A 25,648-nucleotide genomic window follows, 5' to 3' on the forward strand; every position below is an offset into this window, starting at 1 on the left:
GACCGGCCGCATGTTCTCCGCTACACTGGCTCTCATTGTGCCCTGAGAGTCTGCATGCAGGCAGATGATCATAAGGCAGTGAACTGGACATGACATCTCTTTGGTTGTATGACGTTTATTTGTATTTCTTCTCAATGTAACACAATCTCAACGAACACTGATATATTTATAAATACAATTTAGGGTCTAATATACAGTATTTGAACAAGTTATTTATGCTGCAATGGCATACTTCATAGTAATAGGAGATACAGGGAAATTCTTAGTCTAAGTACTAACACATCAGTTGACAAATTGATGAGTTGATTTGAAAGATATATCTGTAAAACTGAGTTTCTCCAGTCATTCAGCATGAAACAAGTATAACAACATGACTAATCAACTAAGAGCAATACAACCGATTAAGTGACTATTCGGTCAACTCACCCCCCCCCCCCCCCCTCTGTATATGTGTCCCCATCGATGTTGAAATGAAACTTGCGCTCTTGAATTTAATTGTACTTTTCTTCAAAGTTATAAAAACAAACAATGTCATGATTTTGAAAGTTTTCTCAACATTCACAAATTGTTCTGTGGTATCTCCACCATTTAACCCTCATCCTACCAACATATTACAGCGCAATGTTAACTTATTTCTTTTTAAAACATTATTAGTTGTCATCTGAAGAACAAAACTGATTATTATCATTTTAAGAAAGTAAGGAGTCCTGGAACTAGAAGTGCCTTTCTGCTATATATGTATTAGTGCTGAGCAAGTTAACGCGTTATTATTCATCAATTAACGCCGACAATTATTTTATCGCACGTGAACGCAGTTTTCTTTTTATTATTAAGTGGACATTTTTAACACGATAACCTGGCAGCGAGCGTTGAACAGCTGTTTGTGTGGCGTCTCTTCCTGTTTCCTTCACCTACATTCCCCTGGGTCCTAAGTCCCTCCAAGTACAGCTTCTTATATATAACACCACACATATTACGGTAATCAGCGTTGCATACTTTTTATGTGTCTGACCAAAATACCAAACAAAGAATAAAATAAATGATTAATTTAAATTATTTTTTAGAGTTTTTTAAAGTGTTTTTGTTTGTAATATGTATAATACGCATATCATTTAGTGATCGCTACTGAGAATTTAACAAACGTAAAAAGAAAAAACACCGGTTGAATATCTATTATCAGAATCATTATAACTGTGTTATAACTGCTGTGTAAAGGGAATACTGCTGTTAACAATAATTTGATTTGTTTAAGTGTTTGCAAATCAAATGTCATTTGCACTTTTGTTCATATAGCAGTACTTTTAAAATAAAAGTGTGCAATACCCTACTTTTGAATTCATTATTGAACTTTGCACATAACAATGAGATTCATCGCGATTAAAAATTGTCAGCACTAATGTATATATGTCAGTGGTGGGACGTCAGGGCCAGCTTCTCTGCTGGCCTATACTGACAGAATCCTGTGTTTGCGTGCTTTAGTGCCGCAGTTTTGCTGGAATGTGCAGAGGCCTTTTGAATCGTGTTATTTGGGTTTTATGTTATTCTCCCTGCTTTGTTGTCATATAAATATATGTGACTGGTTCTTGTGAGTTTGTTCTTGTCATTGTGTTAATTGATTTTGACTCTATGCATTGCTCGTTAATGACGAAGCATCCCGTCATGCTGCGTCATAGTGACATAGTGCATCCTTTATAGTTTTGCGCGTATTCATGTATCTGCACTCTGCAGTTAGTGTATTTGTAGGTGTTGAGCTTCATGTAACATTTTATTTCAAACGTCAAATGTTGCAGTGTTATGTGAATATGAGGTTTTTATACTATAAAAATAATCACCCGCAGCTGAATATATATATATAGATATATATGTATATATATATATCTATATATATATGTATATATATATATATATGTATACATATATATATATATATTGGCGGGCTGTGTATTTGTATACTTGGGCCTTCAGTGCTGTCCTACAGTTGAACCACGTCCTATTATCCTTATTATGACACAGCTGCGGGTTATTATTTTTATCGTATAATTCACATAACACTGCAACATTTGACGTTTGAAATAAAATGTTACATGAAGCTCAACACCTACAAATACACTAACTGCAGAGTTATATATATATATATATATATATATATATATATATATATATATATAAATATATATATATATATAATATATATATATATATTTATATATATATATAATATATATATTATATAGCCCACTCTGCCATCATTGTATGAATGGGTTAAAGAGCTTTGAGTGGTCAGAAGACTAGAAAAGAAACGTTAGCATATTTATGCTTCAAAAATAAAAACGTAAGTGTTCATCTGTGAAGATTATCTTGCTGAACATAACGTATAAGTAGCATAAACCTGTGTTAACACGTCATCCCTGCACCAGTCTATTGACAGAGCACACGAGACGATCTGCCCCAATAACCTCAACCTAACTAACCCCTTTCATTCAAATTCACTATATTTGATATATATGTGTACACACGGGGGTCCTGAGACCCCGGCTCCAGCAGTGTTTCCGCGCCTCCATAGTGAGCCTCATTACCATTCACACAGCTGTTTTGTTGGGGTATGCTGATTGACACACAGAGCCCGGCCCCGGCACTTGTCCTTTCATTGTAATTGGCGCGACACTGGCGTGTATGGAAATTCCCCACGCGCGACCCTTGGCTCACACCTTGACTAGCGGGAGAATGCGCGAGGCCGTAGGCGGACGTACACACACACACACACACACGCACACACACACAAACAGCCGCCCGTCGCTGTGAATCACAAACGGGCTCTCTCACTTGCAACCACGGCTGCTTCCGTTGAGACCAGCCGCCCGTCACTCCACGCCAAACTCCCGCGAAGAGGGCGACACCATGCCGCGGTCCTTCCTGGTGAAGAACCAGCACAGCGCCAAGAGAGCACACTCTGGGAGCCTGAAGTCACAGCCTGGAGGTAGGACCGTCTCTCGTCGCCACGTCAGTGTGTGAAGAGGCAAAGCAACAACAATTCAAAATAGAAATATTCTTGGGACTGCTTTGGAGATTCAAATGTTACTTGAATAACAGCAGACAGCCTGGAGTGACATGAGCTAACATAGAAACTGAATATTACACAACACCTGATATCCAAAGACAATGTTTACACATACGTCAATAATTGAACACGCCAAACTTCAGAATAAGTGATTTCATTTGTACATTTAAGTACATTTTACTGCTTGGAAGTATGAACGCAGACTTTTACCATGTTTCAAGAAGAGCATTTGAATGTTTCCCATATTTATTAAGTGTGTTTTAGCCTTTAGCTCTATATGGAGTCACAGCTTTGTGATGTCCGGTGTTCAGTGGCTCACATATACCAAAGATTAAAAACATCCTCCTTTTGACCAAACTGTGAGATAAGAAGTTCATGTTTTACAGCATTTAAAGACTTGTGAGTGATCATATTTATCCTTCTATCCTTTAAAACCAGCACACCCTTTCTGTTGTGTAGCTCTTTACAAAATGATGGAAGGAGAATAATGCTGCATAAAGCGGCATGACAGTTTTGTCCGGCCACAAACAAAATGTAGTTTTGTGTTTAGCAGGTGGAAAATCCCCAGGTCCTTAAGAAGAGCAGAAGGGCCCCATTAAGCAGCCTCAAGAGCCTGTGTAGCCCTCCAGGCTCCTCCTGACAAACTCCTCCTCCAGCCTTTGTATTTGTTCCAATACAGCCCTTAAAGCGAGCTTGAGCTCCCCATCCCGCGATAATGATGGACTCCCATTACTGCCATCAGAGTAGTAAGAAGAAGAGCTGGTGATGGACTGAAATCATATTTACTTTAACGATACATATTCAGGGATTTAAGCTGTACAAACTTTAAATACAATTTTGAGGACCGCAGATGGTGATTTCCTGCATGTTTTCAAAGAGTCTATCACAGTAATTGTATTTTTGCGTGATAACCAGTCCACTCAGCCTCTCTGTCCCACTGTAACCAGTCCACTCTGCCTCTCTGTCCCACTGTAACCAGTCCACTCAGCCTCTCTGTCCCACTGTAACCAGTCCACTCAGCCTCTCTGTCCCACTGTAACCAGTCCACTCTGCCTCTCTGTCCCACTGTAACCAGTCCACTCTGCCTCTCTGTCCCACTGTAACCAGTCCACTCGGCGTCTCTGTCCCACTGTAACCAGTCCACTCGGCCTCTCTGTCCCACTGTAACCAGTCCACTCGGCCTCGCTGTCCCACTGTAACCAGTCCACTCGGCCTCTCTGTCCCACTGTAACCAGTCCACTCGGCCTCTCTGTCCCACTGTAACCAGTCCACTCGGCCTCTCTGTCCCACTGTAACCAGTCCACTCGGCCTCGCTGTCCCACTGTAACCAGTCCACTCGGCCTCTCTGTCCCACTGTAACCAGTCCACTCGGCCTCTCTGTCCCACTGTAACCAGTCCACTCGGCCTCTCTGTCCCACTGTAACCAGTCCACTCGGCGTCTCTGTCCCACTGTAACCAGTCCACTCGGCCTCTCTGTCCCACTGTAACCAGTCCACTCGGCCTCTCTGTCCCACTGTAACCAGTCCACTCGGCCTCTCTGTCCCACTGTAACCAGTCCACTCGGCCTCTCTGTCCCACTGTAACCAGTCCACTCGGCGTCTCTGTCCCACTGTAACCAGTCCACTCGGCCTCTCTGTCCCACTGTAACCAGTCCACTCGGCCTCGCTGTCCCACTGTAACCAGTCCACTCGGCCTCTCTGTCCCACTGTAACCAGTCCACTCGGCCTCTCTGTCCCACTGTAACCAGTCCACTCGGCCTCTCTGTCCCACTGTAACCAGTCCACTCTGCCTCTCTGTCCCACTGTAACCAGTCCACTCTGCCTCTCTGTCCCACTGTAACCAGTCCACTCTGCCGCTCTGTCCCACTGTAACCAGTCCACTCTGCCTCTCTGTCCCACTGTAACCAGTCCACTCTGCCTCTCTGTCCCACTGTAACCAGTCCACTCTGCCTCTCTGTCCCACTGTAACCAGTCCACTCTGCCGCTCTGTCCCACTGTAACCAGTCCACTCTGCCTCTCTGTCCCACTGTAACCAGTCCACTCAGCCTCTCGGTCCCACTGTAACCAGTCCACTCGGCGTCTCTGTCCCACTGTAACCAGTCCACTCGGCCTCTCTGTCCCACTGTAACCAGTCCACTCGGCCTCTCTGTCCCACTGTAACCAGTCCACTCAGCCTCTCTGTCCCACTGTAACCAGTCCACTCGGCGTCTCTGTCCCACTGTAACCAGTCCACTCGGCCTCTCTGTCCCACTGTAACCAGTCCACTCTGCCTCTCTGTCCCACTGTAACCAGTCCACTCTGCCTCTCTGTCGTGCATCTGATAAGCAATACGTCAGAATGAGTTATTAGGCTCGTTGGAGATGAGCTGCTTCTCGCCTGGAAAGTGGACGAGGTCAGGCGGCAGCAGCAGGGGGCGTTGACAAAAAACTCTGTTCAAGTGGGACAGTTTTGAGCCGCCTTCAAAGAGTAAACAGGAAGTCAAAGAAACAGTGACTTCCTGTTAGATCCGATCTGTAGGCTACTTGTAGTTTACAGACCTCGTTCAGATTCATTCACGTGTGTTTTTAAATATATAATTATGTGGAAATGTGCGTGTATCTGCATTGTATGTTATCTTTTGTTCTTTTTATGTCTGCCTGTTAAACACTTTGCTGCTCGCTTTGGTATGTTTTCTATAAATAAGCTTTATTGTTGGAATGCTGTTAAGCATTCCAACTATTGTTATCCTGTTTCTTTATTCCACTATTTCTTCCGTCCCCCGTTACGTCGCAACGCTTCTTTTTCTTCATTTTTTAAGCTACAGAAACCGTTCAACTATCAAAATGTTCAGCTCCTTCAGCTCATGTCTGCTATGACTTTTTCTATTCCTAACCTTTAAACTTTTTGAATTATTAAGCTTTTTGCAACTTTTTTTTGAATGGGTTTCTATGGAGAAGATTTTCAAATCCTTCAAAAACTTCTTCAACTTTCAAATCCTTCAACTTCCTCATACTTTCAGCGACAGACACCATTTCAACTTTCAAATGTTGAGAAAACCCTTAACTATTGCCGCATAATTCAGCTTTCCGATATCTTCTAAACTTTTGGAACTGCAGCAATTTAACTTTTATGATTTTTCAGCCCTTTTCTGACTTTATAATGGGTGTGTATTGCGCAGCTTAGAGTGCGTGATGTCACCGCTAGAGTGAAGAGCAGCTTGAGATTCTTGTGAAAAAAACATTTGTATTTTGCCACTGTGTCCACAATCTTGACTCTTCATGCATAATTTCTGGAAATAGAAGTAGCTAATATTGTCCTTGTCGTAGAAAAATTACTGTGGAATCCCACAGATTTCCACATTTGACACAGAAGCCGTTAATTGAGAGGAAAACCAACTTTCTGCTCCATAGAGACCAATGTTAAATTTTGCTTCAAAAACATCTTCCACAGAACACGGTACCCCATTTCTAGATCGCCAGTTAAGCCACATTTTTTACACTACAGACACAATTTTTACAGGATCTGTTCTTCAACTAAAAATAGGATTTTCTGCCAAACGTGGTGAGTGTTGTCAAATCTAAGAGCCAATCAGCTCTTTGATCTGGCGACAGCCAGGCGTTTCCCATCATGCTTTGGGTCTTGCAGTCTGGTGGAGAGCAACTGCGGCGCCTGGCTCTAAATAACTGCGGCCGCCTCAATCTCATGAGGTTATCGTTGACCACGTGTTCATGACGTCAGAGCAAGTCGAGATCAAGTCGGACACAAATCTACCCAGCATGCATTGTGAGGTGATCGCCGGTGATGGATTCTGATCAGGACTGACTCATCTGGAGTGAACCTATTGTTGGAGGAGTCGCAACAGACAGAGTGTAATTTAGCGAGCAAAGAAAATTCACTCAAGATAATGAACACTGGAAGACCAGCCGGACACCACATTACAACAATCTAACGACGGTTTCAGTTGGAGTGCTTGGCTAAGTGCATGTAGTGACATCACTCTCCACCTCCTTTCTCAAATGATTCACCATTATTCCTATTACTTCGAAACAATTCGGTTTCTCGTGGGCAAAAAAGACTCGAAGTGAATCTTCACTCATCCCTGTGAATGAAACAAAGTTATTCAAGTGGGAAGTGAAATCCTCTCAGGATCATCTTACTTGAGGTCATGCATTGAGGATATGAAAAATCTAAAACTGCTGCAGCCTGTAGCTCCCATGAATTTTGCTACATTAGTGTCTTTATTGTTTTTTCTCATATTCATCACTAATGGCATATGACAGAATACACTCGTGAGGATTAAGAGCAGTGGACTTTGAGACGATCACCGTCCACGGCCGACCACCCAGCCAGACCTGCTGGATTAAACACCACCACACTGCCCCATGGAGGAGAGGGAGGAGAGCTAAGCTAGCCCAGCTAGGACCTCAGGCTACTCCACTACCCAGCATGCTGCTGGCTGCCTGATGCCCGGTCACAGAAAAATAAGAAGGATGAAAGCAGCGGGAGGTCGTGACTGCTGAGTCCACATCTTCACAGAGACCTGGATCCATGGTGGTCCAGGATCAAGCTGAACTTGATTGGACATGAGGACAGAGAGCAGGACTCTGGTGGACCAGAGGAGGACTCTGTTTACATCCTGATGCTTGCTGCTCAAACACAGTCACAGTTGATGAACAATGTTCTCCTCATGTTGAGTTTTTAATGTGAAGACGTCGGCCATGTTATCTGACCAGAGAATTGTTTCTGTTGCTGCTGTTTACATTTTTGATGATGATGAAAATTTTTTAAATGCACTACAGGTACGTTTTTGTAGATTTTTGGGCTACATCTGCATTTGGTTGTGCATCTCTGTGTTGCATCATGACAATAAATGATTCTTGAATCCTTGAATTCCCCTCGGAAAATGCAGCAGCTGCCGTGCATCTGAGCGTTAGAAAGAAACAAATCCGAACCTCCCCTTTAAAGGTTCAAATATCATCTCGACATACTGTGGCTGAATGAATATAATCGACAATAAGCTAAATGTGTGTATGTGTGTCTATTCTACAGAGGCCCCCTGCAGCACCCACGAAGACTCTCAGCTGCACAATGACACCCCCCCTCACCATCATGGTCCAGCCCCGAGCCCATGGCTGCAGCAGAGAGCCCGGTCTCTCTCCTCCTGTCCTCTTCCTCTCACAGCAGATCGACTGTCTCTTCCATCTTCTCCTAACACCTCCCCACTCTCCTTTTCGGGCCACTCTTCAGAGGCTTACAGCAGAAGCACTGCAGATGCCTTCAAACCAGCTGAATCCTGCACCAAAGGGAACCTGGAACTCCAGTGTGTCACAGGAGACCACAGGAGGAGCGAGAGCTTCGTCCCTTCATCCCTGCCTCTCCTGGCCCTCTTTCCAATCGTTCCTCCCAGCGGCAGCAGCCATGAGTGCTGTGAGTGTTTGGACTGTCACAAAGAGTTCTTAAACTTCTTGAGCCTGACCAAACACAAGCGGCTCCAGTGTGAGTGGAGCGGTAAGAAGTACTTTAGCTGTAAGTACTGTGAGAAGGAGTACGTCAGCCTCGGAGCTCTCAAGATGCACATCAGGACACACACACTGCCCTGTGTGTGTAAACTCTGTGGCAAGGCCTTCTCCAGACCCTGGCTGCTTCAGGGACATATACGAACACACACAGGTCAGTGAAACACACACATTCACACCTTAAAGGTGCAATGTGCAAATGCTCACAACAAATAACGAACAAAATTAGACAAAACTGCGAATCTCTGAGAGACGGTCGGGGTAACGCTGCTATTGTAATCTTCACGTGCGGCATCGGCCTATAGCAGGGGTCACTAATAGGCAGACCGGGTCCGGATCCGGTCCCGCACGTATAACTGATGGATAATTGAGAATTATACATTTGGGCGGAGCGCTTCTATTTGAACCTGCACAGCTTTTCTAGCCTTTACGGCTCTCAGCAGTCCAGGAAACACACCGACCAATTACATGCATTGTAAATCATCTCACGTGACGCTACTCAGCCAATCGAATGTTTGTATTCCAAAATACATGCCACAACCAGACCAAACACACCCACTCCAGTCTGAACTGAGGGCAAGATGTTGAGATGTGTAGAGGTTGTTTATTATAAAGTTGACTGAGACAGTTATGATGTGAAATGGATTTAACAAAAGAGAAGAAAAGTTCACTCCACCCACACTTTACTTTTCCATTTTCATCCATTTTTCTAAAGTCAAGCACTTTCTTCAAAAGTTATTTGTTGTGTATTTTATTTTTAGATGGAGCCCTTATATTTACATGTATTTGTATGTATTATTTATTATCCATCCTTGTTAAATTTCAAAACTGAGAATAATAATTGTTAAAATATAATTGATGTGTACTTTCTTTATTTGATTTGACAGTTGTTGACTACACAGAGACGTTGTTACTGCTACAGTTTATCCTCACAAGTGTATGTGATTCTGACACCAAACAACACAGCGAGATGACATTTTCAATCTGAAACTAGCCCACTACTACGAGGTGAATGGTGTTTGCCTCCAGCTCACACTGTCTCCACAGACACTGTGAGCTGCATGGATGTGTCTGTCTGAATGGGGGATTGTTCTGCTTGGGATTGGTAGGAGGGTTCATGGACGACCAGAAACAGGAAGCTAGAGCCCCGGAATCACTTTCATGAATCTGTGTTCCTCCTGCAGGAGAGAAACCGTTCTCATGCTTCCACTGCAGCAGAGCTTTTGCTGACCGATCCAACCTGCGAGCTCACCTCCAAACCCACTCTGAAGTGAAAAGGTACCAGTGTTCAAGCTGCTTCAAGACCTTCTCCAGGATCCCACTGTTAGCTAAGCACCAAGAGGCTGGCTGCCCGCTGTCCTGACAGCCTGTTGACCTCAAGCTGCTCACAAATACTCTGTAGAGCTTCACTGGTCCACATCAACACTCTTTGAAACTGGATCTTAAGTCTATGTACAAACTAACATGTATTCTTTTAAGTGCGCACAATCTTGCACAGATTGAGTCAGCATAAATGGAACCGCCTCAAATTGATGTTGATGTTATTATTTTTGCCCTTATTGCCCGGTAACAGTGAAGTTTGAACTTACTAACTGACTAGAACTAGTGCTGAAGTAGCAATTAGCCGACTGAGTATCCAGTTACATTGCATCACATCAAGATTATTGTGTAATAAAGTTGTTTTGTTTCTGCATAAAACTGCTTTTTCTTTGAAATCATTTTAAAGTGAGTGATAAATACCTTAGAAGTTGTGAAAAAACGTTATGCTCTGTTGAAATGCGATGATTTAATAAGATTTAAATGGATGAGTTCTATTAACCGCACCTTATTTCAGGGATCTAACCAAAATCCATTCAAAAGACTTTTCTTGGATCATTCTTTTGGCTTCGTTACGGGAACAGGAAGTGTAAAAATACTTCCTGGTTTTTGGATGGTCCTTGGTTTGTACTGACAGTAAAAGCATGGATATGTTGGAATGATCACATTTCACAATCCAATTTGAAGGCATATGTTTAACCATCTTAAATCACTCATCCAAAGTCATAACCAGTTATGACAAAGACGTTGGTAGTAGTTACAACAGATAGCATGCTGGTGAATGGTAATGGCGCTCCCATGCCAGGTGCCACCTGCCCACCCTAACTAACAGGTTCAGGCTTGGATGCGTGTTAGCTGCATCTCCTCTAGAGGTTCGAGGTCTCGCCTATTTCTACGTGCCGCACACAGTTTACAGCAAAAGTAGACGGTGAACAGCTCAAGCTTAACCCGGAAACACTGGCTGTTCCTCCCTCATCAATCTCCAAAGGGGAGAAGGATGACACACAATGGCATGATTGCTGCTGCTGCATTTTTAGGTAAAAGTAGATGGTGGCACCTTCCATAGTAGCTTCTGCCATCAGTGTATGAATGTGTGTGAATGGGTGACATGTATTGTTAAAGAGCTTTGAGTGGTTTGAAGACAAGAAAAGCCATTGACCATTGTTTCATTCCAAGGTGACACCTGCAGGTGGCGCTTGGTTACCATTCCCACTTAACTAGATAAAGACCTATCTTTGGTGTCCCCACAACATCTGTCGAAGGGAACACCACTGGAATTGAGTGACGTCCTACGTCATGTATTTCACGGATGCTTCCCTGACTGGGTGGGGAGGCAAGCTCGTGATGGTGAGGACCAACAACCGCACCACAGTGGCCGATATCAACACGGAGAACAGCCTGCACACCTGTGCAAAGAAAGGAGGCTAGGACCTGTGCAATCGAGTCTGTCCTTTTGGTGGATAGAGGCACGTTTCATACCACTGTTAAAGTGTAAGCAGTAAACATTTCTTCCTGCCAGAAGGGTTTTGGCGACAGACTGGTCTTTGGCCACCCTCCAGCAGTTTTTGCAAGGGGTCTGGAGGCAATGCCCAATGATGCGTGCCTTCTCCCCAGAGTGGGAACAGCCATTGGTGCTCCAGGCCTTGGTAAAGGGCCCCATTGAATCTCTGGAGCGCTCCTATCTGGCATTGTCATTCTAGACAGTTTTGCTGCTTGAACTGACCTCAGCTAAGAGAGTGTGTGAACTAACTGCCCCGTCAGTGGACTCTGGTTGCTTGCTGCTTTGTGGAGACTGAAGCGGGGCTAGACTTAGACCTTATCCCTCCTTTGTTTCCAAGAAGATAAGGAGTTCTTTCAGGGTGTGGATTATACAGCTGGATGCTTTTTGTCTTCCACCTCATGCAGGGTACAGGGGGAGGCTAAGTCACATCTGCTTTGCCCAGTTTGTGTGTTGGCATGTTATGTTCAATGCACACCCACATTATACACTGAACAGCCTCTTGTGTGCTTTTGGGATGGTGTGATTAAGCCCTATTCCAGAAATGCCTGGTGGGATGACTTTGTGAGTGCCCAAGCCTACAGGCAGGCAGGAAGAGTCTCTTGCACTGTGGTCGGTGCACAGCATAGCTGTTGGGTGGGGTGATATACCATATGTACCGCTGCATTGTGGTGGATGCCTTGTCCTCTCATATGGTTCTATTTCAGCAGGGTGTGCATTTGGGCTCAACCCACTGTACCCATAGTCCAGTCATGAGAAAAGCCTGTTTGAGATAGAAGGAAGGTTATGATATTGTAACCCTTCATCTCTATGCACGGGTGGAGCCCTCTACCAAGGGGGCCCGGCGCTCCTACAGCGCTTGCGGAAGATGCATGTAGGATAACAGGCAGCGGTGTGTGCTGCCTTATATACTCTGGGGTCTGCACATATTCAGGTAGGCATGCCCCTGATTGGCTGGCTACACTTCCAGTAGAGGATTCTGCCTGTGCTTATAGAACTAGGGTTACAATATTGTAACCATCAATTCATCATGACAGATACCGTAAGTCATGGGGAGTAGGCTACTACTGAAGCCTTTGAACTGCGTAGTGTATTTCTTTACTTCAGCATCAGCTACTCTATGAAAATGCATAAAGGTAACATGTGTGAATAAGAGTGAATCTATCTCTAAGTGATCAGTCATCAATTAATTATCAGTCGGCACAGTCTAGGCATATATATATATTGTCTTGGTGCAGTTTAATAAAGACATGATCCAAGTTTTCCCACCAGCGGAAAAGATACTTGACTTGATGTCCCAATGCTGCAAACACTTCCCCCGCCCTGCACCTGTATATGTGTGAGCACCTGCTGTTTGCCCACCAGAATAGCTCTGCTGTGATGTAATGGAATGCTATGAACAGTAACTGTCTGTGGAACAAGATCTAAATATTCCTAACCAGTCAGTCGGCTTCCTTTTCAATTCACACAGATGCTATTCTGACTCCCTGCAGGCCTATAAATACATGGAAAGCTGTTATATTAGGCATGAGGGCAGCTCTCCATCTGACAGTGTGTCAGTAATACAAGACAGCGCCACCGGATTTAGCTGCTGGCAAGGCCTATTTTTAGGTGACAATATTAGGCCAACGGATACAGTGTGTGTGATTATGTTGGTATTTTCCACAGTAAATGCGAGTGTTTGGATGAAGTCCCTCATCACAGGCCTCTGACGCACTGCAAATGACACGGTGTTACACTTGTGTCCAAGACATCTGCCAATGTGTGGAATAGAGTTTGTTCTGATTCAATTCAGTTCAACACAGGATGAAGGAGGTCAGAGTTCGATGTGTTCGATGAGGGAACAGTCAAGGTTGTGTTTAAGAGACATGAATGCTGCCCATGAAAATGTCGCTTTCAATGCATAAGCATATCATTTGACATATTCAAGGTGTGTAGCTATGCAATGCCTGCATGGCATTCATTCTATGTATTCTTATAGTGAGTTTTACCAGGTCAAAAACTGGAACTTGTTTTCATTCTCAAGTTGTTATGGAGTATCTCTTGAATAGTCTCAACTCTACTGCTCTGCAGGACACTTACATGCCCACGAACTCCTGAAACAAAAAGAAATATACAGAATATTGTTTTTATTAACATCAACAAATCCCTTATAAAGATCCAAACCAACAGTGTGTGAGTCCATCTGTCAATACCAGTGGCGGGCCGTGGATTTTATACCTGGGCCGTCAGTGCTGCCCTACTACAGGTGAATTACCTCCTAATAACCTCATTATGAAGCATCAATCCAGCAAACCTGCAGCAGATCCACGCATTCCACCACACAAGAGCACGAGCCATTCAAATATTATTCATAAAAATGACACGATAGACAAATGAACAGTCGTAACGTTACTATGTAAAAAAAACAAACGCAGTTTGTCACTTCCCGAAACTTAAAGAGTTTAATCCCAGTACATCGTTTCAGTTCCAGTAAGAAGTCCTTCTCCAATTATGGACACCAGTGACAGTCGAGCCTCCCCAGTTATATTTCGCCGGTCTGCTGCGGCAGGTTTGCAGCAGGGCTGGGATCCCACCTCCGCCGGCTCAGACCGCACGCCAGGCCGCGTTTGTGGAGCAGTTTCCCTGCGAACGTGTTCGTTGAGTTGTAGATCCACTTGAGTCTCTCCAAAAGTTTTCAAATGCTATGACGTCCTCAGGTTAGCGTAGCTCCAAACACCAACAGCTCAGTTAAAATGAAACGCATTCCCAGCCATACAATGTGCAACGCTTCTCCGACGCCGTCAGCAAGAAATACCGTTCATACAAATCCTCTTCCTGCTGAGTCAGGCTGCTAGCTGTGGGGTTGACTGACCATTTCTTATGATGTCCAGCTTTTCCTGAAATGTCCTTCTTTCTTGAGAATGGGTTGTCAGTAACTCCGCCACTAAATCCGTTTCGCCTCCTCCTTCAGCCATTGAGTGTTAAAAAAACAAAGCTCGGTAAAAAAATTAATAATCTACACCAGGCAAAACCCTAAAGATGTCATAATTTCTTCCATATCTTTCAATTTGAACTCTTACTCCTCCAACTAAGCTCTGCTGGCAAGTTAAGTTTTGTTTCACGATAGTCACGTACTCGCCCACTGACCAATCACAGCGCACCTGCACCTCACTGCAGCGCTGCTCCTGAAAACTGAGCTGCCCGTTAATGCTGACGTAGTTGTAGGCCAGCTAGCAGGTGCTGACACGTCAAAGAATACGCCCAACATGTCAAACTAAAGATCTGATTGGTTGAACACTGTGACAATCAACAATATCGTCCCCATTTACTTAAACTGCACTGGCGGCAGACCCGAGTCTGCAGGCATCTGTTCTTACATAGAGACACAGAGGTGAGATCTGAGAGCAACTGAGGAAGACAGTGGCTGTGCAATGAGAAAATAAGATAATGGGAGAAATATTTTTTTAAATTATAATACATGTAGTGCATTTAAGAAAAATTATTAAATTATAAAATAATTGTTTTTTTTTTAATTAAAAAAAATATATAAATAGGAGAACTCTGTCAAGCTACATATTAGACAAAGTGAACATCTTTTCTTCTACATAGTTGTCCTCAGTCTCATCTGCTTAACTTGGTCATGGAGGCATCAACATGTAATAGAGATGTTAAATTAACAGTGAAAACTCATCATAGCTTAATCAGTATTCATAATTACACTTCATGTTTACTTCTCCTGATCTTTACCTCCTATAACAAGGTCCATAGGGGCATCTCAAGAAATAAACATGTGATATTATATTATATAAGTGTTATTTACTGATTGTTTTCGTGTTGGAATAAATGTTAAATATTTAACTGCAAAGTAGTAATGCATGTTTGAGACTCTACCAGCTGATTCACAGGTAAACACACTCCTACTTCCAGAAATATGAGTCGTTTCAAAAATGCATATTTTTGTTTCTGAAGTGGTTTATTTAACAAATTACATTATTGTGTGCATACAAAATAACAATAAAATAAAACAAGAATAATGGAAATATAAAATCTCTAGTTTATAGGAATTCAAAATGCTGCATAATGTCTTCCTATTCATACTGTATACGGTCGGGTTAAGTGAACAGTGATGTTTATACATTCTGTTCAACACTTTATTCATCATATCTTACCCGGACACAGTGTGTCTCTGAATAATGGAGCATGTCGGACAGCGTGAAGCAGCACACACAGGTCACAGGTCACAGGTGACGGGGGGAGCAATGTGTTGGTGAATGGCGATAGCGTCCCACTGCAGAGCTCCAGGCTGGGACCCGTGATGCAACGTGTGCTATCACGTGTTAACTTTATTACTCTTCCTTATCAATAAACGCGTACATGCCACTCTACCACGCAGTGTACTGTTTTATTATGCGTGTGGTTGATAGATAAAGTAGCCTACTAAGCGTGTGTTTAACACACGGCATCACGCCCAGTAACTCCTAACATCTAAGCTACTGTACCGATAGGACCGTTGCAGGTGTTACCATACGACCTCACTTCCAGCAGCTCAGTCAGCGAGTCATCTGGACCTCCAGCAGAGCAGCAGGATGAACTCTTCTGTTGTGTATGGGGTCAAAAAGATTTAGTTTTATTCTGTTAGTGCAAACTCCTACAGATGGAGATGAATACAGCGGCTACTGACTCATTGTGTTTTAAACTTTCTCTTCATTTGTTGTATACCTCAGCTCCTGTGTGCTAGTTACTGCTACTGTTAGCTCCTCAAATAAAGTGAATTTGCCCGTTCAAACTTGACCGATCTAAAGAATAAGTTACTCTCAGTGAATACTAGCATAGCACAGCCATGACTCATGGCCACTGATGAGGGTCAACAGGCTCCACTCATGCTGTGGTGTTCAGGTGAAGCTGTGAGTGGAACGGTGTTTTTCACCGTCACCTCACTTCTTACAGTCACTGGATGTTTCTGTCTTCACATAGTCAGATGAAAGCAGTGACGCATCCAAGCTGTTTGTCCTGCTACACCAGAAACAAATAAGAAGGAAGTAAGCGTATCACCAAACCCCAAAGCTGCGCGTGGACTTGTGGGGGGGGGGGGGGGGGGGGGGGGGGCCATCATGGTGACAGGGTGGTTGTGGTGGGATTGTCAGTTTCCAGCCAGTGAGAGAGCCAGAGCCGCCTGCAGTGCTGCTTCTTCATCGATGCTGTAGTCCTGACAGAAGGAAGAGACACGAGTGACTGCAGACCATGAAGTGCATCCTCATCGCATACAAAGGTCCAGTACGTGAGGAGGCTGATCACTGGGGCATGGATAACAGAAACCATGACTTCAGCCCAGCACATGTAAGACCTGTGAGATGGAGCTCTCTCTCTCTTTCTCTAACACCTCCAGCAGGTTTGTATAATGTAGAAGAATTAAATCCTTCTCTCTGTTAGAAAGATGAATTTCCTGATATTTGCGATAAGTACGCAGATATATTAACTCGGACCGTGACCAGAAAGGTGGGAAGTGGTGTACACACTTAATACACATCAAATACACACTTAACACACACTTAACACACACTTAACACACATCAAATACACACTTAACACACACTTAATACACATCAAATACACATCAAACACACATCAAATATACACTTAATACACATCAAATACACACTTACAAGACATCAAATACACACTTAACACACTTAATACACATCAAATACACACTTAATACACATGAAATACACACTTAACACACACTTAATACACACTTAAGACACATGAAATACACACTTAACACACACTAAATACACATCAAATACACATCAAATACACACTTAATACACACTTAATACACATTAAATACACACTTAATACACATCAAATACACATCAAATACACACTTAATACACACTTAACACACACTTAACACACATCAAATACACACTTAATACACATCAAATACACACTTAATACACACTTAACACACACTTAATACACATCAAATACACACTTCATACACACTTAATACACATCAAATACACACTTAATACACATCAAATACACACTTAATACACACTTAACACACACTTAATACACACTTAACACACACTTAACACACATCAAATACACATCAAATACACACTTAACACACACTTAACACACACTTAATACACATCAAATACACATCAAATACACACTTAATACACATCAAATACACACTTAACACACACTTAATACACATCAAATACACACTTAACACACACTTAATACACATAAAATACACATCAAATACACATTTAATACACATCAAATACACACTTAACACACACTTAACACACATCAAATACACACTCAAATACACACTTAACACACACTTAATACACATCAAATACACACTTAATACACACTTAACACACACTTAATACACATCAAATACACACTTAACACACACTTAACACACACTTAATACACATCAAATACACACTTAACACACACATAACACACACTTAACACACACTTATAAGAACACTTTACTAAATGTAGTAAATGTGTTCTTCCTCTGTTTTTGGCATTGCATTCACATTTTGGCAAATTTCTTCATTTTTAAAGTTGTTTAAAATTGTATTATGAAATTCCACAATTGCATCCCTGTTCTCTGCATCGTGGACATCATGGGGCCCTAAACAAAGGCCCATGGCCGGACTAGAACCGGTGGTCAGCACATTTAAAGCCACACCACCAGGGTTGCCCTGTTCCCTGAGACATACGATGAACTGTTGTAAACACCAAGAACATTAGATTACTGTGTTCAAGCTCCAGAGAACCTTAGACGGTTAATGTGTCTTTAAAAGGTTCATGCAGGAGAGTGTTTGTGTCCCGTGTGAGGCTCTTACCACTTTATTGGGGTAGTTACGGTGATTGTCCATACAGTGCTTCACCAGCTGCTGCTGATCCAGGTTTCTGGCCCCACAGAACGGACACACGAATGTTGACCGGTTTGGAATGTTGCTGCAGACCGATAGAGAGACAGAAGACCTGGATCAAGCTCCTTCAATCTGCTGTCTGTACACTGTGTGTACATGTACAATATATCACAGGTTCTATGAGGTCCAGGTAGTGGGGGAGTCAGAGAGTATATGGAATGGATTGCATACTGTAGAAGCCATTACTCTGATTTGTGTTTTACCTGTAGATTCTATACTTTTAAGGAAATTATAATCATGCTACCGCTTGTACATCAAACCATGCTTATTATGATTTACTGGTGAACCTAGGGCTGGGCGATATGGCCTAAAAAAAAAATCTCCGATTTTTTTACAAAAAATCCGATTCACGATTTAAATCGATTTTTTTCCCCCAAAATTTTTTGCAGATGACAGAAGCTGTTGAAAACAATTTTTTCTTTTATTTTGTGATGATTTTCCCAAGTAGGTTGATAAAAATAAAGTGCAAACAAAACCTGAACATTGTAGAAAGGTGCCTGTAGTATACAAAAAGTATTTGGTCACTCTTTTGTTTGCCTGAATCATTTAAATATAAAATTAAATTAAACATAACATTAAATGGCATTAAATAGTAGCCTTCCATTGTAAACAACTGTGCAAATGTAACTTTTTACAGTAAGCTTTTCTAACTGAATACACTGATACAAACACAGCATGAAATAAAATGTATATGACCCTTTAACATTCACATTTTCAAAAGTGCAACATCTGATCTAACATCAACATAACATATTTTGCACAGTAAATAAGTGCATGTAAACAAAATCAAGTGCATTCACAACATAACCAACAGTATTAAACAGTAGTGCATGTTTTTTCTAAATATTTTTTGCCAGGAAGACAAGCCTGTCTACTACCTCTGGCTTCAGGCATGCACGGTGGCATGTAACAATGCCCCCCCCCACACACTGAAAAGCCTCTCAGAGGGGGCACTTGTAGCTGGCACAGAGAGGTATTTCTTTGCTAAAGTACTTAGCCTTGGAAAGTTAAGTTGGTGACGCTTCCACCAGTCAAGTGGATCGGTGTCTGGGTCAACCTGCTGGACCACAGGTCAGTTGTTGCGGAGTAGAATGACATCCCCTCCAGCTCCGCAGAGATCCTTTGGCGTGTACTATTGTACAGCCGAGGCAAGGCAACGTCAGAAAAATGTTTACGGCTTGGTAGCACGTACCTGGGGTCCAAAGCTTTGAGACGGTGAATAAACCCCGGCTTTTCCACGGTGTATATGGGCACCATATCTTTTGCGATATACATCGCGACTGCATCCGTGATGGCTTTCCACCGGGCACTCTTCTTCTCATGCGGAGTACAGTTGGTGAATGTCTCCAAAATGCTGGGTTGTTTTTGTGAGGTGGCGGCGGCAGCAGTGAAGCTGCTGGCCGCCATTGTTTTAGTTTGTAAACAATGCGCGCGCACTCTACTACGGGAAAAAGGGGTGGGGGCGATTTTCTCGATTTTCAATAAAACACATCGCCTTAAAGCACACATTCGAATTAATCGATTAAATCGATTTATCGCCCAGCCCTAGGTGAACCTGTTAAGATGTTACTGCCGAAATGATTATGACGCAATGATGACGTCAGGGGGCGTTAACTCTTTATGTAGACCTCACCTGAGGACGTGCAGGTGTGTTTTTTCGACTAGAGAGCGGAAGGGCTAACTATTTTTCAACCGCATTACGCACTACGCATTACGCACTACGCACTACGCATTACGCACTACGCATTACGCATTACTTTCTTGGGGTCAAAGGGCACGCGACAGAGAGGGCAGAGGGGCGAGGTCACCTGGAGACATGGCTGCAGACACTCCCCACAGAAGCTGGAGGAGAAACAGACAACAGACAGCCGGGGAGAAACGCTCGAGTCTCAAGTCTCAGACACAGTGAGATAATCAATAAGGTTCATATCAACGTTAACACAGCTGGGATAACTTTGGAATGTTTTCCATAAAGCAGCTGTGGACCAAAGCAGCAGAAAGACGAATGCTAGCCTAAACCACTGCGTGTCTGTTTACGTGTGTGCTGTATTCCACACTCTGCCATCACACAGCGTTAGCACTCAAAGCCTCCAGACTCACTGCTCATCGGTGTTCTGAGGGACGAGCTCTCACTCACACTAACACATAGACGGTCACGGTGCAGACGACAGAACCATGTCAAAACCTCAATAATGGACCTGTTTTACAATAATAATAGCGATAGAAACACTAAACCATTCTATAACAATTCACCCGTCACTTTATTGAACGTGTCAAACTTTCCATCAGAGACAGCAGAGCCGAAAGGGACGTCTCCATTCTGACCAACAACAATCAAATGTGTTGGGAACGTAGAGGAGCGTGTTTGGGTTATCAGCATCTAAGAAACTGAATTCTTGACATCAATAGAATTATTAATGTCAGTAACAATTATTAATAACAACGGGGCACCACCCTGCGAACAGGGACCAATAACCAAACGATAAAACTAAGTCTCATAATTAGTGTTCACTCATAATGTCAGTAGTCTGAGTACTATTACACATTCAGAGTGACAGTGAAGGTTTAAGTTCGAGCACAGGCTACTACATCCAGTTTTATTACACACATATGCACAAGTAATCACAGACGACTGCTCTTTAAAGTATAACAGAGTTTATTAAATCAAAATAACAAATGATCAAATCAAGTAATATTGCAACCAACAAACACCATCATACAATTTTATGTGTCTAATACCTAAAGTCAAATGAATAAAATGGGATAAGGATATATGTATATAGGTGTGGATGTATGTATGTAAGTATGTGTGTGTGTGTGTGTGTGTGTGTGTGTGTGAGAGAGAATCTATGTGGGTGAAACGAGGGGGTGTAACCTATTCCATCAGTGATGAAAAGAGGAGGGGACAATCTAGAACTACAACCTAGGACTACAAACCAAGATGGCTGACAAAATGGCTGAGAGGTGGATGTGTGTGTGTGACCGTGTGTGACGGCGTAGCACGTGTGAGAGGCAATCGATTGCGAGGGGTTTCCCGAGGCTCATAGGCTCTAACTATCTGTGTGCAGGTTTAAGAGGGAGAGAGAGAAAAAGAGAAATCAACTCTGCTGCGATGTCGTGATGAGAACAGCTGGTCTTATCCTGCACAAGTTTGCCGTTGTCGTTCTGAACTGACGGCAGCTTATGCAGTGATAGCCACGATTCTACACTTCACTCACAGAGCCGATTTAAGGAAAATAGAGTAAAACTAAATGAAATGAAAATAATCCCCAAACAAAGCAGACCTTTATCACTGCGGTGAGATGAGCGTATTGCTTCCTTATCACCCCGAAACTCGGTCGGCGAGACGAGGGTCCGGCCACCGTAGTTTCAGTCTTTAAAGTGATAATACTCAAACTCTACATTCACTAGCAGCGACGGATCTAATGCAAACAGTTACAGCAGGAAATACACAATATAACGGGACTCCGTGGTCCGCGATGGTTGCGCAATAGCACGGTGTAACACGACAGTGACTTAACACAACAAGATACGGGAATAACAACACATCAACGAATAGGCTATATTACGCTAATGCTAAGCTAAGCTATGCTAAGCTATGCCCAGATACCATGAATCTTACTTGTAGGAGCTTCGTTCGGTGGGCCCATTTTCCGTGGTGGGAATCGGTCAGTCCTCGAGTGTTGACTCGGCAGCGCGGCTTTCGTAGCGGACGCAGACTGGGTGGGATAACTCGGACCTCAGGAGTCAGTAGCTCCTGGTGGCGTGGCTCTCTCTGGAGCAGACGCAGACTCGATCTCCTCTCTGCAGAGAGGACGATTTAACTTCGGCTAAGGCGACGTGGTCGGTTCGTTCCTCCCGGTAATCATCGGCGAGCAAAGAGGGTATTGTCTTTCTGCCGGCTGTGTGCACAAAAAGGGTGGGGATACGGGATAGAAGCTATCCGTTCTCGCACTCGGATCCAGAGCTCAAAATAAAACACAGTCTGTTTTCGACCAGCGAATGTAACATGTGACCTGACAGGATTTGATGAGGCCGCGGCTCCTCGTGGCCTTCTGTTGCCAGCGTGATGCTGGAGGAAGAGGCTGATGGGTCTTCTTGTAGCCAGGACGAGTCAGGCGCGAAGAGGGCGAATCTCGCTGCGCTCAGGCTTATGAACCTGGTCTCACAAACAGTGGGGGGCCCTTTCTCGGCCAATGAGGGACCAGCCTCAGGTTTTGGCCGGAGCTGGGGGGTGTAGTCAGCCTAGGTGGAGTTTCTCTCTGATCCCAGGTCTGTGTGCATTTGTTGAGGAAGGAAAAACATGGCTGCTGGTCCTGTTTGGAAAACGCATGTGAGGGACTCAGCCAGCCAGGAGGTGTCGCCAGACCCCAACAAATGCACACATTCATATTACAAAGAAAGAAGAAAGACAATCACATAGAGAAGCTGTTTGTTTCTGTTAATAAGTTGACTTTCTTGCCCTTGATGTATAATTGATTGCTTCCATTTTAACAGATCCATATTCCAGATCCTTTGTTCAATAAACTCAGAGACGCTGGACTACAGCCCGTCTTTTATTTAATAGCACATAAAGGAACATTAACAAAACAATCAACAATAATATATATTAATACGATAGGAATCTGCTTGATAGTGAAACACACAGAAGCTGCCTCGCTGTGCGTGTGTTTCTATGGGAGAGGAAGAGAAGGAAGCATCCATCCAGCAACACATGCTGCCTGAGGTCTGCTCTTCTTTCTTCTTCTCAGCTCCAGACTGACAAAGACTAGAGATACTCTTCACTCATTCCTCTACAGCCAATGACGTCATGATCCCATCAGTCACATGATCATGGGTCTCTCTGTTCACCTCACAGCCACCAGTCCTTCAGGTAACAATCATCATGTATGAGCAAACATTAGAAAACAACTACAGGAGCTGGTTGTGTTACACTTGGGCCGACATGCAGAAAATACTTTTTTAAATCTGTGGAATGACTGACGGCTTTTCTTCATTTTATTTTGTTCATTTTTGGCAGAATTGTGGTCTTGATTTCTCCTTGTGCACCGTAGTCCCCCGAGAGACATGTGGAGGGCTGCAGACCCTGTTTATAGGACGCCGTCACGGTGACGTCACCCATTGGTCTGTAGACTGATGGTTTGAAGCCTCGAATTCGCCGATTTTGCCGTCAACATCTTGTCTTTTTTTTCAACCAATAAACAGAAGTGACCATTTCTGGACTGAGGAGTGACGTAGAGACGCCGTATAAGTCTCTGGTAGCAGCAGAGACCTGTCAATCAGCGTGTAGCCCCGCCCTAAAGCATCCCCTGCTTTATGGTCTGTGTGACTCTAAATGGTCCATAATGTACTAAATGAACATCATGCTGTATTGAATACTTGAAACTAGAGATTGAGACCATAAACTCATGTTTACAATGTTTACTGAGGGAATAAATCAAGAGAGAAGTAGAGTCATTTTCTCATAGACTTCTATACAACCAGAGGAGTCGCCCCCTGGTGGACACTAGAGAGAATGCAGCTTTAAGACACTTCAGCATCGGCTTCACTGTAGAACCGGAGGTTGCTTCCTGCTGCTGACAGACAGGCGCTACCTCCGCGTCACATGATGTCACCCATCAGTGAGGAGCCTGAGGTGAGAACCAAGAGGAGTCCAGCTCAGGTCTCTGCAGAGGTGGTGGGTTTAAGGTCCAGTGTGTAGGAAATGGCAGCATCTATAGATGGGAGGGTTCAGAGGTTCTCCAGTGAATAATATCAGAGAACTACAGCGGCCGACATGGGGACGCTCCCTGATGTAAACAGCTTATTCTAAGGCAACAAACACACAACGATTCTTATTTTCAGGTGATTCTACAATAAAGAAAACGCACTTCTTAATATCATATTGACTTCCTGCCAACAGATCCCTAAATGCTACACACTGGACATTTAACGTAACTCATGCACCCTGCAGAGCAGAAGCAAACACACCTCTCTCATGCAGGACACCACATCACGTTTGAGAACTGAATATTTTGAGTTGGTTGTGATCCAATCATGAATCATAGTACTGGTATGTATGGGTGTAGCTGTATTTGATGTTGATTTGTATTGTATAACTTGGTAATAAATGCCGTACAGGTTGTATGCCGCTGGTATCTGTAGTCGGTCATGACATTAACAACCGGAAACACGCCTCCTGCTGCTGGACACAGAAGTATGGGCTGAGTTTCTCTTCAATACATGTGAAGATCAAGACTCACATGTGTGTATCAATAATTACAGTCGAATAGTTGAGCTGTACTCCGCCAGTGAAGGACTCTGTTGAATGCTGAAATCTCCAGTATAGAATGAATGAACTGCTGTCACCAACACAAACACATGATGTCAAAGCGGGACCGTAACATTGCTGTACACGTGCACACACATCAACACGCATCCAAACAAGAGAGGCTACTTTACGTGTGCGCGCAGCCGTTGATGCTGACGGGTCTGTGGAACACCTCCAGGCAGATGGGGCAGGACAGCTGGCTCTCGACACCCTCGGCCGGGCCGCTGGGCTGCTGGCAGAGCTGGGTGCTCGTTGAGACAAAGCTCCGGAACATCGCCATCATGGAGCGGAGAGGACACCGCTACTGTCGAAGACAGCTCCTAACTATCCACCCTGAAGTGAGCTGGTGCATCAGTGCAGCTCACTGAATGTATGCCGTGCAAACATGGCGGCTGTCCTCTCTACTAATCATGAAACATATGGTGAACAAACCAAAGCGGGACTGCCCCGAGCTGGAGGAGACACGCAGCAGAGGTAAACATCGGGAGCAGGGGGCTCGCGCTGAGCCGCGAGGATGACCTGAATAGAAAACGTCGATCTACACACTCACTGAGGACGTGCGCTGCTGGGCTCACTTGGTTGTCAGATCAGCGCTTTTGGAAGAAACGCCAGTGAACGCTCGCGAGCAGCACGAGAGGCTCCATCAAAGACCCTCCGCGCGCTCTGCTTTGTAGATGGTTAGTCCTGACTGTCCTCTCCTCACGTCACTATGGAAGCCCATTTCAGACAGCAAAAAAATACTAAAAAATCACGAAAAAAATACTAAATCATTTGAAGTTGTTTTTTTGCTGGCGGAAAAAAAGTAAATAAGTAAAAAAAATAAAATACATTGTTTTCTACTTTTTTCTGCCAGCAAAAAAACTTTGAAAAGAATTTTGAATTTTCAGACGAAATGATGATAGTTTAACACAACAGTGGTAGAAACAGCTGTTCATAGGTTACCCTATAAATGGATTGTGAGAACATGGAGATTAATTAAACGTGGCTTTACAAACATGAACAACTTAAATTGCTTGAT

The 25,648-nt window shown here is 43.5% G+C and overlaps 2 protein-coding genes across 2 annotated transcripts; one reads left to right on the forward strand and one right to left on the reverse strand.

Moving 5' to 3' along the window:
* Positions 1-2,898: 2,898 nt before the first annotated feature.
* On the forward strand, positions 2,899-9,915 carry snai3 (snail family zinc finger 3; the record flags this gene model as incomplete). Its single annotated transcript, XM_079280657.1, has 3 exons — positions 2,899-2,977; positions 8,086-8,706; positions 9,737-9,915. The coding sequence occupies 3 exons, from the start codon at positions 2,899-2,901 to the stop codon at positions 9,913-9,915; spliced, it is 879 nt and encodes a 292-aa protein (XP_079136783.1).
* Positions 9,916-16,459: 6,544 nt separating this feature from the next.
* rnf166 (ring finger protein 166) lies at positions 16,460-24,913 on the reverse strand (the record flags this gene model as incomplete). Its single annotated transcript, XM_079280658.1, has 4 exons — positions 16,460-16,555; positions 18,231-18,372; positions 20,064-20,162; positions 24,762-24,913. 4 exons carry the CDS (start codon positions 24,911-24,913, stop codon positions 16,490-16,492), a joined length of 459 nt encoding a protein of 152 aa, XP_079136784.1. The 3' UTR covers positions 16,460-16,489.
* Positions 24,914-25,648: the final 735 nt, after the last annotated feature.

The sequence above is a fragment of the Melanostigma gelatinosum genome (assembly GCF_949748355.1).
Source record: "Melanostigma gelatinosum genome assembly, chromosome: 12".
In the NCBI taxonomy this organism is placed as follows: domain Eukaryota; kingdom Metazoa; phylum Chordata; class Actinopteri; order Perciformes; family Zoarcidae; genus Melanostigma; species Melanostigma gelatinosum.